The sequence below is a fragment of the Mustelus asterias genome, chromosome 5, assembly GCF_964213995.1.
Source record: "Mustelus asterias chromosome 5, sMusAst1.hap1.1, whole genome shotgun sequence".
In the NCBI taxonomy this organism is placed as follows: domain Eukaryota; kingdom Metazoa; phylum Chordata; class Chondrichthyes; order Carcharhiniformes; family Triakidae; genus Mustelus; species Mustelus asterias.
In genome coordinates, this window is record NC_135805.1 from 144,370,619 (window position 1) to 144,393,857 (window position 23,239).

The 23,239-nt window shown below is 43.4% G+C and overlaps 1 protein-coding gene across 1 annotated transcript; it reads left to right on the forward strand.

Annotated features, from left to right (window-relative positions):
* The first annotated feature begins 13,417 nt into the window (after window positions 1-13,417).
* LOC144494031 (histone H4-like) lies at window positions 13,418-13,875 on the forward strand. The gene is made up of 2 exons (XM_078213605.1): window positions 13,418-13,765; window positions 13,855-13,875. The coding sequence occupies exons 1-2, from the start codon at window positions 13,418-13,420 to the stop codon at window positions 13,873-13,875; spliced, it is 369 nt and encodes a 122-aa protein (XP_078069731.1).
* The last annotated feature ends 9,364 nt before the right edge of the window (window positions 13,876-23,239 follow it).

Below are 23,239 nucleotides of genomic sequence, written 5' to 3' on the forward strand. Positions count from 1 at the left end.
TTGTTTACTACAGAGGTTAAAAACACAGGTTTGTACATCACTATTATTCACTGTCTTTCCCTGAATTATGAATGGGTGTTTTTCTTTCCCCCTGTCTAGTTCCTCGCATTGTAAAGTAGGTTCTACAACATACCTCTTACAGGAACACAATAAATTGCATAAGATTAGATCACATAGCCCATCAATCCTGCCCCACCATTCAAAGTGATCATGAATAATGTTGAATTTCAAGCTGATTTTCCAAACTGTTGTCCCATATCCTTCAGCTTCTCAAGAGACTAAATTTAGGGAACATAATCCATAATCTCTCATCATAGGGCACCCTGAACCCAGGTTACAATTTATTGAACCTTTGCTGAACAGTTTCAAACGTGAGTATTGTTAAACATAGTAACTTTTTCCTCAGATATTTTTATGGGTTTCTCGGTTTTAGAATTTATCATTCTGCAAGTGGGTGTAGTGGGTGGGGCTCACTTCCAGAATAATGTTTTCCTTCTATATCAGACAGTCCGTGGTGCTCTGCATGTTGTTTTCCATTCTTGAGAGTAGAAATTATTTTGTTTGATGATTGATCTTAAGGATTGTGAAATCAGGTGTTCGTTCTTTGATTTCTCCTTCCTGTGAATGCTGAATGATTTGCATTACTCTGCACACACCATTTTCACATTATATATGAAGTTGTGTATTTCATCCCTCTGCCTATTGCTCAGTATTTGTAATGTATGCAAAACTGGGATTAAATTAGTTTCTAACATTTTCTGGTACAACTTGTGAGACTGAGTTCCAGCAGAATCTGCCTGGAACAAATGTGAAGTTGAAGTTTATTGTGATTCAGTCAAAACCTTTCAGTTAGTCATTTTTTAGTGTCATTCAAACTGTGGCATGTTATTTGACTGTGGAACAAGTTACTTGTCAATGGACTTTTAAAAATCTACTACAAATATTACTGTGGTAATAGCTCTGTGCATATTTTACTTGTAATCTCAATGATGTGGGTTTATTGCATAGCTTGTCAGTTTCTTGAACATTCTGAGTGTGTGGGCATGTATCTGTCACTCCCTCAAAGCAAATATGAGTGTGAATTAATTCAGTTCTCATCAAGGTCCACCTGATATTGAGTGTATAATTCATTTAAACACCCTGCAATTTTGATATTGGGTGTGAATGTGCCACTATCTGTCTTTCAGTGCCTGATATATTACATCATTTTTGGACCACCTTGTATTTGATTGAAGGGAAGATTCTGTATTCATGCATACTTTTTGTGAACAAGATTCTTCAGTTTCAGACAGTGTGAGTGTGGGAATTATGATATAGATTTCAGTCTTGGCAGTTTCTATAACTAAGGGCCGCATGCTCAATCTGTCAGCCTCTAGTAGAGTATGTATATGTAGGAATCAATCTGTCATTGTTTTGGAAGCTATTGTCCTTATGTCTGTCTGAGGCAAAATGTGAATGACAGATTCATTTTGCTGCTATAATTCTCTACTTATCTATTTAAGTGTAGTTTTCAATCTGTATCTGTTTTGTCATATGTAAGTGTGGGATATTCTGTGTCAGAACTTTATTTTTATCTCAGGCATTGTGTTAAAATGTATTTGTTTCACAGCTTAACATATCAATATCTGTTTGTCATAATTTATAATATGGATTTGATGTAATATAGTAATAGATTAATCTCACTAGCTATATTTGAGTTTTGGATTGGTACACATTTGAAACTATGTGAATATTAAAATATAGATGTGTCAATCAGATCCATTGTCTCACATGTAATTCCTGCAGCATGCAGTAAAGGAATTGTCATTTTTCTTTCCGTTTTATGTAATGTTCTGGATTTTTTATGTTGGACTGGTATGCAACATGTGGACTTGGCTAAATTCTTGTATTTCATTGCAATTTATATCTTTTTTTCCCATAATTTATACTTTGGTCCAGTAAAGAACTGCTATTTATTTTTTGAACAATATCACACAGGGTATTTAAGTCTAGCGTTTTTAAATTATGTAATTGATTCTCCACCTCTCACCTGGGTTAGAGGGAAAGTTTGTAAAGTCGCCCAATGGTGCTCTATTTTACTCAACCTGTCCTGGTCCCCCCATGACGACACAATAATTAATAAATCCCACCAATGCCTCTACTTTTTCAGAAGACAAAGGAAATTTGGCATGTCAGCTACAACTCTCACCAGCTTTTACAGATGCACAATAGCTTGGTATGACTCCAGCTCTGCCCAAGACTGCAAGGAGCTACAAAAAGTTGTGAATGTAGTCCAATCATCACGCAAACCAAACTCCCATCCATTGACTCTGTCTACACTTCCCGTTGTCTCGGCAAAGCAGCCAGCATAATTAAGGACTCCAAGCACCCCAGACATTCTCTCTTCCACTTTCTTCCTTCGGGATAAAGATACAAAAGTCTGAGGTCATGTACCAACCGACTCAAGAACAGCTTCTTCCCTGCTGCTGTCAGACTTTTGAATGGACTTACCTTGCATTAAGTTGATCTTTCTCTACACCCTAGCTGTGACTATTACACGACATTCTGTACTCTCTCATTTCCTTCTCTATGAATGGTATGTTTTGTCTGTATAGCACGCAAGAAACAATACTTTTCACTGTATTTTAATACATGTGACAATAATAAATCAAATCAAAAAGTATTCTCTTACTGGGAATACTGTGGGACTGAATAATTAGTTTCTTTGTGACATTGGGCCTGATGATCTGGCAGTATCTCTGTGTACTTTGTGAGTGACACTTTATCTACATTGTGACGGAATTAGCTCAGCACTTCAGGTGTTTAAGTTCTGTCTTTTAAAATTGATATTATTATGTACTTACCTCAATTACTGACTTCCGCAGACATCGGGCGTTTGCTCAAGTTTTTCTTGAATGTTTCAATCAACTACTATTTTAACGATTATTGTGACTTCAAATTAATTTATTAATTTCCAGCCTATACTTTTGTTACAACAAAGTTTCTATTCGAGAAACAAACAGAATTTTACATTCAAAACACATTTATGATAAAACTATTTTGCTTTTCTTATTTCACCTACTTCATTGCTGAAAATATTTAATTAAATGCAGTAAAGTACAGAAAATATAGGACCACTGCAAAAGTTGGGAATCAAATTATGGTCAATGGTGTGGAAGGCATTGATTCTCACAGCTATCTGACCATTGTACTTCATGCTATGCTACACCATCTGCATTTATAGAAATCCTTCACACCCTCAATCTTTAGAATTTTAATTTTGATGAATATAATAATTTGTGAACACTTATATCTGACGGTACTAGTTTTCTGTTACTTCACTCCAAGGTAAAATGTTTCTGAATGTACATGTACCATGTTGTATGGCTCATTTTCAACCAGCAGTTAGCAACAACAGTCAACAATAAATTGGACTGTGCTGTCTGTGAACACAACACTGGAAAGCAACGGGCCTGATGATGCACTTGGAGCTGGTGAAGGTAGCCTTTGCCAAGAGGCAAATGCAGTCACCATCTTATTGTCCTCCACATATCACTTCACAATGGTTGATTTTCTGCAGTTTATTGTTTCTGCAACATAATAGTGACATTGGCTCTCAGTCACTGGGATTGATTCATTTATATTATACTGTCTCTATTTTCTGGAAAGGAAAAGTGACCATACTCCCTCGGTCTGGCCTTTGATTCTCATTATACCATACATACACTGTGAACTGTTGTGTGACATTTCAGGAGAGAGAGGGAGAGAATATGTGTGTGTGTGTGTGTGTGGTGGGGGGTTGCAGTTTCTGCAGCTGTTGTTTTCTGGTTTGGGAGAATGTTTTCTCTTCTGCACTTCTTAAATGGGGCCAAGTGAATGTGACATTCCTCTGTTCCCCTCAGTTTCCTTTGTCTTACTGTGTATTTTGAATATTGTGTTTTTGTATGGGAATTTCACTCTGCACATTGTCAATTGCTTCTGTGCAACAATTTGATACATTTGATATATGTGTCATTGACTGTGAGTTTTATTCTGAATTTTTCATTCTCTGTAACATGAATATGACTGATATTGAGTAAATAATGTGGCTAATTAGGAGTTATGTAATTTAATTCACCGCATCTTTCTGAAATGTAAAATGTTCCTGGCATGCATGTGTGTGGGTTATTTAGCATTTTTAACTCTGTGGCACGTATTTGCAATTGTATGTTCTCTCTGTGAATGCCAGGGTCACAAGTATGTCCGTTAATTTATCCTGTGTCCCTTGGGTAATGCTAAGTGAATGAGGATTTCCTCATTTCCTGTCAATCTCTGCTATGGCCTTTATTGTGAAACTCTGATATTTGAGTTCAAAGTTCACTTTGTACCTTTCAATTGACTTTCTGAGCATTCACCTTTCTCACCAGTGACTCCCAGTTCACTTTACACAACACAGTTGTATGTACATGTTTATTTGTTATTTTAAAGTAGCTATTTATGTGTGCTTTTGGACGATGTTGATCCTTCTTATCTTGAGAAGCGAGCTATTCCTGTATTTATATTCATGTTGTGGAAAAAGTGATTTCATTCTGTATTGCTGTCTGCGTTATGGGTTTTGCATTGTGACTGCCTGTCTCTGTCATGACAATCTAGATTTGGTCTGTATCTGTCAGTCTCATCTGCTGTGTTTGTGGTGTAATTTTATTCTGTGTATTTTTCTCCTAACAACATCACTATCAGTTTCCAGTGCAGATTTTTTACTAATTTTGTGTCGATTATTTTCTGCCATGAGAGCTTGTTCTCTCTTCTGTCTCATACCATGCTTACTTTGCTATCTAGCTCGCAGTCCCTTTGTTACATTTATTATTTTATTCTGTTCCTCTTGTTTTGTGGCAAGAAAGAGTGATTTTGCTTCATAGCTCTTGTTTTTGATCTTATCACACTGCATTTGATGGTTTTTGCAATGTCTGACTTTCCTAAAATACGTACCTATCAAAATTTTGTTGGCAGAATGGAATGCATTTGTTTGTCTATAACATTAAAACTTACATTTGTCCTAACACTTCATAAATTTGAATGTGAGTTCTGAACTGTTGTGGGAATTTTCATTTGTGTCAAATTGATTCCTTTCTGTATTTATTACCTCCCATTTTCTGTTGTGCAAATTTGACTTTTGCACATTTCCTGTCAGTGTCTGTTAACTGAGGGCAGGTGTTTCATTGTCCCTGTGCATTTCTGGTTTTGAGTATTGGTTTTGTTTTGAAACAGCCTTGTTTGCACATGAGTGTTGTTTATTTTTGCTTTCTCTCTGTCAATTTCTGGCATGTGAATTTGAACTTTATTCTGCATCTGTCAATAACTGTTATGTGATTTTGATTTAAGTAAGTAATTGTCAGTTTTATTTTTGTGTGGAGCTTGTGAATATCAATGAATCACTAGCTTTCTCAGTGTCGGAATTGTGGGCATGTTTTTACATCCTTTAAATTAATTTGTATGAGTGCCAAGTTAATTCTGCATCTAAAAGTAAATGCAAGAGGTGTTCTGTGCCTTGGTGCACACGTGTCTTAAGCTTGAGCGTGTGTGCTCCATTAATATCTGTTAACTGTTTCTGGTGTGCAAACATTTGTTTTCAACTCAGTAGTAAATCTGTGAAATATCATGTTTCTCAGTAATCGTCAAATTATTTCATGGTGGTGTGGCTATATTCTGCACCTATAACATTTTGAATCAAATGTTTTTGTTTAACATTTCACACAAAGTTTGTTGGCATAAGAATGCCACTGACAGCTTCTGGTATGTAAGTGTGTGTGTTCCCAATTTAATTTGCACTAGAAGGTTTTCAATACGTCTTTTTTTATTATAGTCATTAATATCTGCACTATCTCGCTGTCTCTAATATGTGTGTATGGGTTTTACATTATAACTGACTGTCTTTATTATGGGAGCCCAGTTTATTTACCATCAGATTATCTCTCATCTATGTGAGTGATGTTATTTTATTCTCTGTTCATGTCAAAATCTTTTGGGCAAGTTACAAAATAACATTTATTTTCTATTTGCTCTGATCTGGTGTTATGACCATTGGTGAGAATAGTGATCTGGCACATGGTGTGTTACTGAAAATGAAACAATATCCATCTCAGTAGTTTGAGATCCTTGCAAATGAATTTAATGTGTTGCTTTATGAGATGACTGGGTATAATTCTTGGATTAATTCTGTACATTTCAATCAGCTGCAGCACCTGGTATTTCATCGGCAGCTGAAGATCCACTTTTGTAATGTGATAGGTCCATCTTTCAATGTGATTTGAGGAAAGATCATTTCACCCGGATGGTGGTGAGAATCCGGAATGCACTACATCGGAGGGTAGTAGAGAGGGGAAAATGCAAACTTTAAATTGTACATCAATGAACACTTGAATGTCATAACAGTCAAGGTTATGGGCCAAGGGGTGGAAAGTTGGATTATTGCAGATTTAGTTTTGTTGGTCCGGACTCAATGGGCCAAAGTGCCACTTCTGTGCATTCTGACTTTGTGATAATGGGACTTTGTACTGAGAGAGACTCACCTGCCATCACGGATACTGAGCAGGAGCGAATTGGGGAAAGTTATTCCACCTGTCCTTCAGTTTTTGAAAGTTGGATTGAACATATTGACCTAGAACTTGAGATCAATGAAATGCCGACTATTTCTGATGTCTATAACAGTGGAATGATGTTCTGACTGTGCCTGTGCACTCCAGGAATAATATTACACCTACTAGCTGTTAGAAGGGGACAGGGGAACTTATTCTTCTCAGATGAATCTGAACCGTGGAAATTATTTCTCCATATGTTCACCAAGGGGAAGGAAACATATATCTTGGAACTCAAGCTCAGACAATGTTAATGAAAGAAAGGCATTTTTTTCAATTGATAATCAGTAAGAAATATGTGTTCAAGAGATCATGACCAACAATAAACGTTTCTGATTCCACTTCCCCACACACAGCTTCTATCCATCCGCTATTTTTGGTGTTTTGATCACACGAGACAACATAGAACCATAGAAAATTACAGCTCAGAAACAGGCCTTTTGGCCCTTCTTGTCTGTGCCGAACCATTTTTTGCCGAGTCCCACTGACCTGCACTTGGACCATATCTCTCCACACCCCTCTCATCCATGAACCCGTCCAAGTTTTTCTTAAATGCGAAAAGTGACCCCGCATTTACCACTTTATCCGGCAGCTCATTCCACACTCCCACCACTCTCTGCGTGAAGAAGCCCCCACTAATATTCCCTTTAAACTTTTCTCCTTTCACCCTTAACCCATGCCCTCGGGTTTTTTTCAACCCTAGCCTCAGCGGAAAAAGCCTGCTTGCATTCACTCTGTCTATACCCATCAAAATCTTATACACCTCTAACAAATCTCCCCTCAATCTTCTACGCTCCAGGGAATAAAGTCCCAACCTATTCAATCTCTCTCTGTAACTCAGCTTCTCAAGTCCCGGCAACATCCTTGTGAACCTTCTCTGCACTCTTTCAATCTTATTTACATCCTTCCTGTAACTAGGTGACCAAAACTGTACACAATACTCCAAATTCGGCCTCACCAATGCCTTATATAACCTTACCATAACACTCCAACTTTTATACTCGATACTCTGATTTATAAAGGCCAATGTACCAAAGGCAGTCTTTACGACCTATCCAACTGTGACGTCACCTTTAGGGAATTCTGTACCTGTATTCCCAGATCGCTCTGTTCAACTGCACTCTTCAGAGTCCTACCATTTACCCTGTACGTTCTACTTTGGTTTGTCCTTCAAATGTGTAATATCTCACACTTGTCTGCATTAAATTCCATTTGCCATTTTTCAGCCCATTTTGCTAGTTGGTCCAAATCCCTCTGCAAGCTTTGAAAACCTTCCTCACTGTCCACTACACCTCCAATCTTGGTATCATCAGCAAACTTGCTGATCCAATTCACCACATTATCATCCAGATCATTGATATAGATGACAAACAACAATGGACCCAACACCGATCCCTGCGGCACACCACTAGTCACAGGCCTCCACTCAGAGAAGCAATCCTCCACAACCACTCTCTGGCTTCTTCCATTCAGCCAGTGTCTAATCCAATTTACTACCTCCCCATGTATACCTAGCGACTGAACCTTCCCAACGAACCTCCCATGAGGGACCTTGTCAAAGGCCTTGCTGAAATCCAGGTAGACAACATCCACCGCCTTCCCTTCATCCACTTACCTGATAACCTCCTCGAAAAACTCTTAATGGATTGGTCAAACATGACCTACCACGCACAAAGCCATGTTGACTCTCCCTAATAAGTCCCTGTCTATCCAAATATTTGTAGATCCTATCCCTTATCACACCTTCCAATAACTTGCCCACCACCGACGTCAAACTTACTGGCCTATAATTTCCCAGATTTCTTTTGGAACCTTTTTTAAACAACGGAACAACATGAGCCACCCTCCAATCACCCGGCACCTCCCCCGTGAATACTGACATTTTAAATATGTCTGCCAGGGCCCCTGCAAGTTCAACACTCGCTTCCCTCAAGGTCCGTGGGAATACCCTGTCTGGTCCTGGGGATTTATCCACTCTGATTTGCCTCAAGACAGCGAGCACCTCCTCCCCTTTAATCTGTAAAGGTTCCATGACCTCCCTACCTGTTTGCCCTATTTCCGTAGACTCCATGCCCGTTTCCTCAGTAAATACGGATGCAAAAAAACCATTTAGTATCTCCCCCATCTCTTTTGGTTCCATACACAGTCTGGTCTTCAAGAGGACCAATTTTATCCCTCACTATCCTTTTGCTCCGAACATACCTATAGAAGCTCTTTAGATTTTCCTTCACTCTGTCTGCCAAAGCAACCTCATGTCTTCTTTTAGCCCTCCTGATTTCCCTCTTAAGTAGCTTCTTGCACTTTTTATACTCCTCGAGCATCTGATCTGTTCCTTGATGCCTGTACATTTCTTACAACTCTCTCTTCCTCTTAATCAGTGTTACAATCTCCCTCGAGAACCAAGGTTCCTTATTCCTATTTACTTTGCCTTTAATCCTGACAGGAACATACAAACTCTGCACTCTCAAAATTTCTCCTTTGAAGGCCTCCCACTTTCCATTTACATCCTTACCAGAGAACAGCCTGTGCCAATCCACACTTCCCAGATCCCTTCTCATTTCATCAAATTTGGTCTTTTTCCAGTTCAGAACTTCAACCCGAGGACCAGATCTATCCTTATCCATGATCAGGTTGAAACTAATGGCATTATGATCACTGGATCCAAAGTGTTCCCTCACACTCACATCCATCACCTGCCCTAACTCATTTCCCAATAGGAGATCCAATATCGCATCCTCTCTAGTTGGCACCTCTATATACTGATGTAGAAAATTCTCCTGAACACATTTTACATACTCTACCCCGTCTAAACCTTTAACAGTATGCGATTCCCAATCTATATGTGGAAAATTAAAATCCCCAACTATCACAACTTTGTGTTTCTTGCAGTTGTCAGCTGATTTGCTCCTCCAATTCTCGCTGACTATTGGGTGGTCTATAATACAACCCCATTAATGTGGTCATACCTTTCCTGTTTCTCAGCTCCACCCATAGGGCCTCTGTAGACAAGCTCCCTAATCTATCCTGCTTGAGTACCGCTGTAACATTTTCCCTGACCAACAATGCCATCTCCCCCAACCACCCCACCCCCCCCCCCCCCCCCCACCCCCGCCCCACCCCACCTTTTATCCCTCTGCCTCTATCCCGCCTGAAACATTGGAACCCTGGAACATTGAGCTGCCAGTCCTGCCCCTCCTGTAGCCAAGTTTCACTAATGGCTATAATGTCATATTTCCATGTGTCTATCCACGCCTTCAGCTCATCTGCCTTCCCCACAATACTCCTGGCATTGAAATAGACACACCTCAAAAGATTATTTCCACCACACTTTACCCTTCCATTTGTGATTTTGCTTGAACTAACCTGTCTTTTTACCCCTGCTCCACTATCTGCTGTGGCACTCTGGTTCCCATCCCCCTGCAAATCTGGTTTAAACGCTCCCCAATTACACTAACAAATCTCCCTGCAAGTATATTGGTCCCCTGGTAGTTTAGGTGTAACCTGTCTCTCTTGTACATGTTCCACCTGCCCCAGAAGAAGACCCAATGATCCAAGAATTGGAAACCCTGCCCCCTGCACCAGTTCCTCAGCCACATGTTCATCCGCCCAAGCATCCTACTCCTGCCCTCACTGGCATGTGGCTCAGGTAGCAATCCTGACATGACTACCCTCGGGGTCCTGCTTTTAAACTTCCTTCCAAGCTCTCTATACTCACTCTTTAGGACCTCCTCATTCTTCCTTCCCACGTCATTTGTACCGATGTGTAACACGACATCTGGCTGATCACCTTCCCACTTTAGAACGTTGTGCACGCGATCAGAGACATCGCTGACTTTGGCACCTGGGAGGCAACAAACCATGTGGGAGTCTCTGTCCCGACCACAGAACCTCCTGTCCGTACCTCTGACCATTGAGTCCCCTATCACTACTGCTCTCCTCTTCTTCATCCCACCCTTTTACGCTGTAGAACCAGACTCAGTATCAGAGTTCCGGCTGTCGCAGCTTGTCCCAGGTAAAGCATTCTCCCACAACAGTGTCCAATTCAGTATACCTGTTGTGGAGGGGTATGGCCACAGAGGAACCCTGCTCTGCCTGTCCTTTCACATTGCCATTTCCTCTCCTTACAGTAACACAATTTCCTGTGCTCTGCTGCTTAGGTGTAACTATCTCCTGAAAGCTACTGTCTATATACTTCTCATTCTCCCGAATTAGATGGAAGTCATCAAGCTTCTTCTCCTGTTCCCTAACACGCTTTGCTAGCAACTGCAGCTGGATGCATCTTTTGCAGGTGCTGTCGTCAGGGATACCGGAGGTCTCCCTAATCTCCCACATCCTGCAAGAGGAGCATTCCAACATCTTGTCTGACATCTCGAACCTATTCACACCAATACCACTCAGAGGATGTCACTACCCGAGGCTACAAGGAGAATTAGAATCATAGAATCATAGAAACCCTACAGTACAGAAAGAGGCCATTGGGCCCATCGAGCCCGCACCGACCACAATCCCACGCAGTCCCTACCCCCATATCCCTCCATATTTTACCCGCTAATCCCTCTAATCTACACATCCCAGGACACTAAGGGGCAATTTTAGCATAGCCAATCAACCTAACCCGCACATCTTTGGACTATGGGAGGAAACCGGAGCACCCGGAGGAAACCCACGCAGATACGAGGAGAATGTGCAAACTCCACACAGACAGTGACCCAAGCCGGGAATCGAACACAGGTTCCTGGAGCTGTGAAGCAGCAGTGCTAACCACTGTGCTACCGTGCCGCCCCTCAGATCTGGTTACAATTTCCCATTTCACTCACCATTTACTGAAACCAACAGCCGCTGCTAACACGTTTCTTTCTCGTTTCTCTGCTGGATGAGCTGGTGCCTCCGATCCGTGTCAGTTACAGGATTACTCCCATCCTCACTGTCCCGCCTGTTTCCACCATTCACTGGACAATGCCAACAAACAAGCGAAACAGGAGCTGAACCGTGATTATGCATCACAGGTTTGAGCAGAGAACATCGAGATCATTTTCACTAGCAGCTTATTCACCTTCTGGCTCCCTCAGCAGTGTCTCACACAGTCTCAGGGACGTCTCTCCCTTCCCCCGGCTCACTCCAATCCCGGAACAGGTTTCTGCTCCGCTCTGCCTCTTACAAACAGCTCCCGAATCTCCCTAAACTTTCCCCGAGTCAGTGAGGATCTCTGAGCTCCTCTGTGTCCACACTCACCAATGGATGTGCTGCTGGGATGTGAACGCTGCTTCCTCGCTGACCTGGGCGCTGACATTTCCATTTCAGTCAATTTCAAACAAAGGATTTCCGCTCACTGAGGAAATGGGCGGGGCTAGGGGAGCGCAACTGAACAAGGCCCATATGTCCAGTTTCCGATTTGTAATATTTTGATTAAACAACTGAACAAACTGAACGGTAGCGGTGAGGCTTCTTCACTCCGCCCGTGGCTGGAGCGCTCTTGCGGGCAGCTTTGGTAGCCAGCTGCTTGCGGGGAGCTTTCCCTCCGATTCACTTGCGCGCTGTCTGCTTGGTTCTGACATAGTAAGAGTTTTAACAACACCAGGTTAAAGTCCAACAGGTTTATTTGGTAGCAAATACCATTAGCTTTCGGAGCGCTGCTCCTTCGTCAGATGGAGTGGAAATCTGCTCTCAAACAGGGCACAGAGACACAAAATCAAGTTACAGAATCCTGATTAGAATGGGAATCCCTACAACCAACCAGATCTTAAAGACACAGACAATGTGAGTGGAGGGAGCATTAAGCAAAGGTTAAAGAGATGTGTATTGTTATCCCGCAAGTTATATCTCCACGGGTACTGCATCTGACTCCAGACCTTCTTTGCAAAGGCACATTCCACAAGGAGGTGTGCGACCGTCTCATCAAGGCCATCCCCACACCCCCACTTCTTGCCTTCAATCAACCGCACAACCTCAAACAGACCATTGTCCGCAGCAAGCTACCCAGCCTTCAGGAGAACAGTGACCACAACACCACACAACCCTGCCACAGCAACCTCTGCAAGACGTGCCAGATCATCGACACGGATGCCATCATCACATGTGAGAACACCATACACGAGGTACACGGTACATACACTTGCAACTCGGCCAACGTTGATACGCTGCGGGAAAGGAATTCCTGAGGCATGGTACATTGGGGAGACCATGCAGACGCTACGATAATGGATGAATGAACACCACTCGACAATCACTAGGCAAGACTGCTCTCTTCCTGTTGGGGAACACTTCAGCGGTCACGGGCATTCGGCCTCTGATCTTCAGGTAAGCGTTCTCCGAGGCGGCCTTCAAGACACATGACAATGAAGAGTCACTGAGCAGAGACTGATAGCCAAATTCCGCACACATGAGGATGGCCTCAACCGGGATCTTGGGTTCATGTGACACTATCTGTAACCCCCACAAGTTGCCTGGGCTTGCAAAATCTCACGAACTGTCCTGGCTGGAGACAATACACATCTCTTTAACATATGCTTAACCCTCTCTCCACACATATTGTCTGGACCTTTAAGACTTGATTACCTGTAACGACTTGCATTCCAACCATTATTTTCTAAATTGAGTTTGTGTCTTTATATGCTGTTTGTGAACAGAATTCCCACTTACCTGATGAAGGGGCAGCGCTCCGAAAGCTAATAGCTTGTGCTACCAAATAAACCTGTTGGACTTTAACCTGGTGTTGTGAGTCTTCTTACTGTATTTACCCCAGTCCAACGTCGGCATCTCCACATAATAAAGGAAGCTGCAGCAGCTCCTCTCTCATTCAGCAGAAATTTAACTGAAGAAGAATCATGTCTGGCACAGGGAAAGGAGGCAAAGGACTGGGGAAAGGTGGAGCAAAGCAACACCGCAAAGTGCTTCATGATAACATCCAGGGCATCACCAAAGTAGCTATCCGCCGCCTGGCTCACCGTGGCGGGGTCAAGCGGATCTTAGGCTTGATCTCCGAGGAGACCCACGGGGTGCTGAAGGTTTTCCTGGAGAATGTGATCAGGGATGCCGCCACCTACACCGAGCATGCCAAGCAGAAGACGGTCACCGCCATGGATGTGGTGTACGCTCTGAAACGCCAGGGCCGCACTGTCTATGGATTCTCACAAAACCCAAAGGCTCTTTTCAGAGCCACCCACATGCTCACTGTGAGAGCACTGACCTTCATACAGTTGATATATGTTTATCCTTTCTGCCAGATTTATCTTCACCTATTCTCTGATCTTTTAATCTTTAGGATGAGCCATTCCACATTTGACCCTGTGTCTGTCCCGCTGTGATCTGAGCATTATTGCTGCTTGACAGAATCATAGAATCCCTGCAGTACAGAAGGAGGCCGTTCGGCCCATCGAATCTCTACCGACCACACCCATCCAGGTCCGATTCCAAGAACTCCACATGTTTACCTTACTAATCCCTCTAAAGCTATGGTAAATTTAGCATAGCCAGTCAACCTTACCCGCACATCTGTGGACTGTGGGGGTAAACCAGAGAAAACCCATTCAGACATAGGTAGAATGTGCAAATTTCACAGATAGTGGGCACAGTATGAAGTCGCACAACACTGGTTTTGCAGTGCTATTTGTCGCGGTTCGGCCCGGGCAGCTCAGTGACGCAGGACTCTGTGCTCTACGGGCTGTTTCCGGGGACGCACACTGAGACAAATATCAACTGCTGCTGGAGGGTCATCAACTCGGTGAAGGACGCGCTTTGGTCCGCCCGAAACTTGCTGATCTTCCAGCTGAAAGAACTGTCCTCGACCGAGTGTTGCAGACTGGCACATTCCAAGGTCCAGGACTACGTGCTCTGTGGAGAGAGAATTGAGCGAATGTTTCGAGCCTTCGTCTTCCTAACTCGAAACGTTGGCTCTATTTCTCTCAGTAAGAAGTTTCACAACACCATGTAAAGTCCAACAGGTTTATATGGTAGCACAAGGTTTCGGAATGTCGCTCCTTGTTCAGGTTTCTCTCCACCGATACTGTCAGACCTGGTAAGATTTTGCAGCATTTTCTGTTGTGGTTTCAGATTGCAGCATCCGCTGTATTTTTGCCTTTATTATAACTCAGCAAATTAGATTTGTTCTCTGAATGACTGTGGAGAGAGGCGCATGCTGTCAACACTGATGCCCTGACGCTTGCGCGCTGCCCTCCCCTGGCCCCGCCCATTTCCTCAGTGAGCGGAAATCCTTTGTTTGAAACTGACTGAAATGGAAATGTCAGCGCCCAGGTCAGCGAGGAAGCAGCGTTCACATCCCAGCAGCACATCCATTGGTGAGTGTGGACGCAGAGGAGCTCAGAGATCCTCACTGACTCGGGGGAAGTTCAGGGAGATTCGGGAGCTGTTTGTAAGAGGCAGAGCGGAGCAGGAACCTGTTCCGGGATTGGAGTGAGCCGGGGGGAAGGGAGAGGCGTTCCTGGGACTGTGTGAGACACTGCTGAGGGAGCCAGAAGGTGAATAAGCTGCTAGTGAAAATGATCGGACTTTTCTTTGCTCAAACCTGTGATGTATAATCCCGTTTCAGCTCCTGTTTCGCTTGTTTGTTGGCATTGTGCAGTGAATGGTGGAAACAGTGAGGATGGGAACAATCCTGTAACTGACACGGATCGGAGGCACCAGCTCATTCAGCTGAGAAACGAGAGAACGTGTTAGCAGCGGCTGTTGGTTTCAGTAAATGGTGAGTGCAATGGGAAATTGTAACGAGACCTGAGGAAATCTCCTTGTAGCCCCGGGTAGTGACATCCTCTGAGCGGTACTGGTGTGGATAGATTCTAAATGTTGTCAAGTGTTATCAAAGCACCAAAGTACCAGATGGATAGAGGCTGTGTGTGGGGTAGTGGAATCGGAAACCTTTTTATTGTGGATTATGATCTGTAGAACACGTTTTATCAATTGTAAAAATACTGATTATCAATTGTAAAAATACTTTGTATCTTTCACTGATGTCGTCTGAGCTTAACTTACAAGATATATGTTTTCATCCCCTCGGTGAACATATGAAGAAATCATTTCCAAGGTGTGGACATATCTGAGAAGAATAAATTACACTATCTCTTTCTAACTGTCAGTCGGTACAATATTAATCCTAGAGTGCAGAGACAGAATATCAGATCTTCTGTTACAGTGATCATAAATAGTCAGAACTTCAGTCATCTCAAGTTCCAGATAAGCACAAAGAACAAAGAACAAAGCACATTCAATCCAACTATCATGCACTATAAGACAGGTGGAAAAACGTTCCCCAATTCACTCCTGCTCAGTATCACTGAGGTTAGATGCAAAATTCAGTTGACACTCACCAAAAAAAATTAATGTGTGCAAAAACACGCTCACACATCTAACACTGAGAAAGCTAGTGACTCATTGATACTCACAAGCCAGACACTTAGCTAAAACTGACAAATGCTGACTCAAATCAAATCCACATATCAGTTATTGACAGATGCAGAATAAATCTCACGTTCACATGCCAGAAACTGACTGATAAAGAGAGAAAGAAAAAACACTCATGTACAAACAAGACTCTGTTTCAAAACAAAACAGATACTCAAAACCAAAAATGCACTGGGACAATGAAACACCGGCCATGAAATATGACCATGAAACCATTATTGTCAGAAAAAAAACCCATCTGGTTCACTAATGTCCTTTGAGGACATTAATGCCCTTGAGGGAAGGAATTTTGCCATCCTTACCTGGTTTGGCCCATGTGAATCCAGAACCAGCAATGTGGTTGACTCTTAGCTGCCCTCCGAAATGGCGTAGCAAGCCACTCAGTTGTAACAATCGCTGCAAAGTCTCAACAGAGAAATGAAACCACATTGACCTTGGCACCGTAAAAAACAACAGCAAAACAAACAGACCCTGTAAAGTCCTCCTTACTAACATTTGGGGGCTAGTGCCAAAATTGGGAGAGCTGTCTCACAGACTAGTCAAGCAGCAGCCTGGCATAGTCATTCTCATGGAATCATACCCTACAGATAACACCCCAGACACCAGTCTTACCATCCCTGGATATGTCCTATCCCACCAACAGGACAGACTCAGCAGAGGTGGTGGCACAGTGGTATACAGTCGGGAGGGAGTTGCCCTAGGGGTCCTTAATGTTGACAACGAACCCCATGAAGTTGCATGGCTTCAGATTAAACATGGGCAAGAAAAACTGTAACTGGTTACCACTTACTGTCCTCCTTCGGCTGATGAATCAGTATTTCTCCATGTTGGACAACACTTGGAGGAAGCACTGAGGCTAGCAAGGGCTCAAAATGTACTCTGGGTGGGGGGTTTCAATATCCACCACCAAGAGTGGCTCGGCAGCAGCACTACTGGTCGAGCTGGTCGTGTCCTAAAAGATATGACTGCTAGACTGGAACTGCAGCAGGTGGCGAAGGAACCAACAAGAGGAAATAACATACTTGACCTCATCCTTACCAATCTGTCAACTGCAGATGCATCTGTCCCTGACAGTATCGGTAAGGATGACCACCGCATAGTCCTTGTAGAGATGAATTCCCGCCTTTACATTGAAAATAACCTCCATCATGTTGTGTGGCACTATCACCATGCTAAATGTGCCAGACTTCAAACAGATCCAGCACCATCTATGAGGAACTGTGGGTCATCAAGAGCAGTGGAATTGTACTCCAGCACAATCTCAAACACGGCATATCCCCCACTCAATCATTACCATCAAGCCAGGGGATCAACCCAGGTTCAATGGAGAGTGCAGGAGGTCATGCCAGGAGCAGCACCAGGAATATCTAAAAATGAGGTATCATAGAACAGTACAGCACAGAACAGGCCCTTCGGCCCACGATGTTGTGCCGAGCTTTATCTGAAACCAAGATCAAGCTATCCCACTCCTTATCATCCTGATGTGCTCCATGTGCCTATCCAATAACCGCTTAAATGTTCCTAAAGTGTCTGACTCCACTATCACTGCAGGCAGTCCATTCCACACCCCAACCACTCTCTGCGTAAAGAACTTACCTCTGATATCCTTCCTGTATCTCCCACCACGAACCCTATAGTTATGCCCCCTTGTAATAGCTCCATCCACCCGAGGAAATAGTCTTTGAACGTTCACTCTATCGATCCCCTTCATCATTTTATAAACCTCTATTAAGTCTCCCCTCAGCCTCCTCCGCTCCAGAGAGAACAGCCCTAGCTCCCTCAACTTTTCCTCATAAGACCTACCCTCCAAACCAGGCAGCACCCTGGTAAATCTCCTCTGCACTCTTTCCAGCGCTTCCACATCCTTCTTATGGTGAGGTGACCAGAACTGCACACAATATTCCAAATGTGGTCTCACCAAGGTCCTGTACAGTTGCAGCATAACCCCACGGCTCTTAAACTCCAACCCCCTGTTAATAAAAGCTAACACACTATAGGCCTTCTTCACAGTTCTATCCACTTGACTGGCAACCTTTAGAGATCTGTGGATATGGAGCCCAAGATCTCTCTGTTCCTCCACAGTCTTCAGAACCCTACCTTTGACCCTGTAATCCACATTTAAATTAGTCCCACCAAAATGAATCACCTCACATTTATCAGGGTTAAACTCCATTTGCCATTTTTCAGCCCAGCTTTGCATCCTATCTATGTCTCTTTGCAGCCTACAACAGCCCTCCACCTCATCCACTACTCCACCAATCTTGGTGTCATCAGCAAATTTACTGATCCGCCCTTCAGCCCCCTCCTCTAAGTCATTAATAAAAATCACAAAGAGCAGAGGAACAAGCACTGATCCCTGCGGCACTCCGCTAGCAACCTGCCTCCAATCTGAAAATTTTCCATCCACCACCACCCTCTGTCTTCAATCAGACAGCCAGTTACCTATCCAATCGGCCAACTTTCCCTCTATCCCACACCTCCTCACTTTCATCATAAGCCGACCATGGGGGACCTTATCAAACGCCTTACTAAAATCCATGTATATGACATCAACTGCCCTACCTTCATCAACAAACTTAGTTACCTCCTCAAAAAATTCTATCAAATTTGTGAGGCACGACTTGCCCTTCACGAATCCGTGCTGACTATCCCGGATTAATCCGCATCTTTCTAAATGGTCGAAAATCCCATCTCTAAGGACCTTTTCCATCAATTTACCAACCACCGAAGTAAGACTAACCGGTCTATAATTACCAGGGTCATTTCTATTCCCTTTCTTAAACAGAGGAACAACATTCGCCATTCTCCAGTCCTCTGGCACCATCCCCGTGGACAGCGAGGACCCAAAGATCAAAGCCAAAGGCTCTGCAATCTCATCCCTTGCCTCCCAAAGAACCCTAGGATACATTTCATCAGGCCCAGGGGACTTATCGACCTTCAGTTTAATCAAAACTGCCAGGACATCCTCCCTCCGAACATCTATTTCCTCCAGCCTATTAGCCTGTAACACCTTCTCTTCCTCAAAAACATGGCCCCTCTTCTTCATCCTGGTGAAGCTACCAAACAGGACTACTTGCATGCCAAATGGCAAAAAGAACAAGTGATAGACAGGGCTAAGTGATCCTACAGCTAACAGTTTAGATCTGAGTTCTGCAGTCCTTCCACATCCAGTCGAGAATAGTGGTGGACAATTAAACAACTCACTGGCGGAGGAGGGTCCACAAATATCCCCATCCTCCATGATGGAGGAGCCCAGCACATTAGTGCAAAAGAAAAGGCTGAAGTATTCACAGCAATCATCAGCCAGAAGTGCTGAACAGATGATCCATCTCGGCCTTCTTCAGTGGTCCCCAGCCTCCCAAGATGCCAGTCTCCAGCCAATTTGATTCAGTCCACATGTTATCAAAAACGGTTGGAGGCACTGGATAATGCAAAGGCAATGGGCTTTGATAACATTCCAGCAATAGTACTGAAGGCTTGTGCTCCAGAACTTGCCGCTCCTGTAGCCAAGCTCTTCCAGTACAGTTACAACATTGGCATCTACCCAACAATGTAGAAAATTGCCCAGGAACGTCCTGTACACAAAAAGCAGGTCAAATCCAATCCGGCCAATTACTGCCCAATCAGTCTATTCTTGATCAACAGTGAAGTGATGGAAGTAGTTATCAACTGTGCTATCGAGCAGCATCTGCTGAGCAATAACCTGCTTAGTCACACCCAATTTGGTTTCGCCAAGGTCACTCAGCTCCTGACCTCATTACAGCCTTGGTTCAAACATGGACAAAAGAGCTGAATTCCAGAAGTGAGGTGAGAGTGACAGCCCTTGACATCAAAGCTGCATTCAACCGAGTGTGGCATCAAGGAGCCCTAGTGAAATTGGAATCAATGGATATCAGGGGGCAAACTCTCCGCTGGTTGGAATCATACCTGGTACATAGGAAGATGGTTGTGGTTTTGGAGGGTCAGTCATCTCAGCTCCAGGACATCTCTGCAGGAGTCCCTCAGAAGAGTGTCCTAGGCCCAACAATCTGCAGCTGCTTCATCAATGACCTTCCCTCCATCATAAGGTCAGAAATGGGGATGTTTGCACAATGTTCCGCACCATCTGCAACTCCTCAGTCCATGTTCAAATGCAACAAGATCTGGACAATGTCCAGGCTTGGGCTGACAAGTGGCAAATAACATTTGCACCACGCAAATGCCAGGCAATGACCATCACCAAAAAGAGACACTCTAACTACCACCCCTTAACATTCAATGATGTAACCATCACTGAATCCCCTACTGTCAACACCCTTGGAGATTACCATTGACCAGATTCACCACATAAACACAGTGGCTATAAGAGCAGATCAAAAGCGAGGAATACTATGGTGAGCAACTCACCTCCTGACTCTCCAGAGCTATCCATCATCTACAAGGCACAAGTCAGGAGTGTGATGGAATACTCCCCTCTTGCCTGGATAGGTGCAGCTCCAACAACACTCAAGACGCTTGACACCATCCAGGACAAAGCAGCCCACTTGATTGGAACCACATGTGCAAACATTCAATCCCTCCACCACCAACACTCAGTAGCAGCAGTGTGTACTATCTACAAGATCTGCAGCAATTCACCAAAGATCCTTCGGCAGCACCTGTCAAACCCGCGACCACTTCCATCTAGAAGGACATGGGCAGCAGATAAATGTGAACGCCACCACCTTCAAGTTCCCCTGCAAGCCATTCATCATCCTGATTTGGAAATATATCACCGTTCCTTCGCAGTCGCTGGGTCAAAATCATGGAATTCCCTCCCTAACGGCATTGTGGGACAACCCACAGAATATAGACTGCAGCGATTCAAGAAGGCAGCTCACCACCACCTTCTCAAGGGCAACTAGGGATGGGCAATAAATGCTGGCCAGCCAGCGACGCCCATGTCCCACGAATGAATTTAAAAAAAGATACAGACTGGACCCAGATTCCCATGATGTGGACAGACAGTCGCAATGCTAAACCCACAACACAGTTAAAGAGGTGCAGAATGAAACCACGTTTTGCACAACATAAATATTATAACAGGTATATCCAGCTTTTCAAGATAAGAAGGATAAACTTAGTCTGAAAGCACACATTGATAGCTACAACAGATACGGTTAGATACAATAGATGCAGGTTAGGTGGATTGGCCATGCTAAATTGCCCCTGACTAGCTAGGGTAAATGCATGGGATTATGGGGATAGGGTGGGTGGTTGCTGCAGACTCGATCGGCCAAATGGCCATCTTCTACACTGTGGGATTCTATAACATGTAAACATGTGCATACAACTGTAATGTGTAGAGTGAATTGGGAGACACTGGTGAATGCTCACATAGTACATTGAAAGGTATAAAGTGAACTTTGCACTCAAATATCAGAGGTTCACAGTGAAACAGAAAATGACAGACATAAAGTAAAAACAATGCACACATACTAGAATCCAACAAGTAAACATTAAACCCCTAAAGTCTCATTCCAGAGATTGACAAGAAATACTGAAATCCACATTTGTTTACCATCAACTAAGGGACAAAGGATAAATTCATGGACCAAATATATGACCCTGACAAATACAGAAAGAATATATAATTGCAATTACATGCCACAGAGTTAACGATGCTGAATGGAATCCACACACATTGGAAACATTTTACATTTCAGAAACACACAATGAGGTTGAAGCACATATATCCTTAGCAGGCAAATTATTTGCAGAATATCACCCTTCTACATCTTGCAGAGCATGTTAAATTCAGAATAAAACTTGCAGTCAGTAACACAGATCAAATATATCAAATTGCTGCACAACAGCAATCAGTAATGTGCCGAGATATTTGAATCATCGATAGTCACGGGTGAGGTGCCTGAAGATTGGAGAGTGGCAAATGTTATGCCTTTGTTTAAAAAGGACTGCAGGGCCTGGGAACTACAGGCCAGTGAGCCTCACATCTGCGGTGGGTAAATTGTTGGAAGGTATTTTGAGAAACAGGATCTACAGGCATTTAGAGATGCAAGGACTGATTAGGGACAGTCAGCATGGCTTTGTGAGTGGAAAATCATGTCTCACAAATTTAATTGAGTTTTTTGAAGGGATAACCAAGAAGGTAGATGAGGACAATGCAGTTGATGTTATCTACATGGACTTTAGCAAGGCCTTTGACAAGGTACCGCATGGTAGATTGTTGCATGAAGTTATATCTCACGGGATCCAGGGTGAGGTATCTAAATGGATACAAAATTGGCTTCTTGACAGAAGCCAGAGGCTGGTTGTAGAGAGTTGTTTTTCAAACTGGAGGCCTGTGACCAGCAGTGTGCCTCAGGCATCAGTGCTGGGCCCACTGTTATTTGTCATTTATATGAATGATTTGGATGAGAATATAGGGGGCATGGTTAGTAAGCTTGCAGATGACAACAAGGTTGGTGGCATAGTGGACAGTGAAATCTCCAATTACAACGGGATCTTGATCAATTGGGCCAGTGGGCTGACGAATGGCAGATGGAGTTTAATTTAGACAAATGCGAGGTGATGCATTTTGGTAAATTGAACCAGGGCAGGACTTACTCAGTTAATTTTAGGGTGTTGCGGAGAGTTACAGAACAAAGAGATCTAGGGGGACATATTCATAGCTCCTTGAAAGTGGAGTCAGAGGTGGACAGTGTGGTGAAGAAGGCATTCTGAATGCTTGGTTTTATCAGTCAGAACATTGAATACAGGAGTTGGCACGTCTTGTTGAAGTTGTACAAGACATTGGTAAGGCCACACTTGGAATACTCTGTGCAATTCTGGTCACCCTATTATAGAAAGGATATTATTAAACTAGAAAGAGTACAGAAAAGATTTACTAGGATGCTACCGGGACTTGATGGATTGAGTTATGAGGAGAGGCTGAATAGACTGGGACTTTTTTCTCTGGAGCGTAGGAGGCTGAGGGGTGACCTTATAGAAGTCCATAAAATAATGAAGGGCATAGACAAGGTGGATAGTCAATATCTTTTCACAAAGGTCGGGGAGTCTAAAACTAGAGGGCATAGGTTTAAGGTGAGAGGGGAGAGATACAAAAGTGTCCAGAGGGGCATTTTTTTCACACAGAGGGTGGTGAGTATCTGGAAGAAGCTGCCAGAGGTAGTAGTAGAGGCGGGTACAATTTTATCTTTTAAAAAGCATTTAGATAGTTACATGGGTACGATGGGTATAGAGGGATATGGGTC

Coding starts and splice junctions, on each gene's coding strand:
- LOC144494031 (XM_078213605.1), top strand. CDS start 13,418: ATGTCTGGCACAGGGAAAGGAGGCAAAGGACTGGGGAAAGGTGGAGCA. Junction 13,766..13,854: donor GAGCCACCCACATGCTCACT/GTGAGAGCACTG, acceptor TTTAATCTTTAG/GATGAGCCATTCCACATTTG.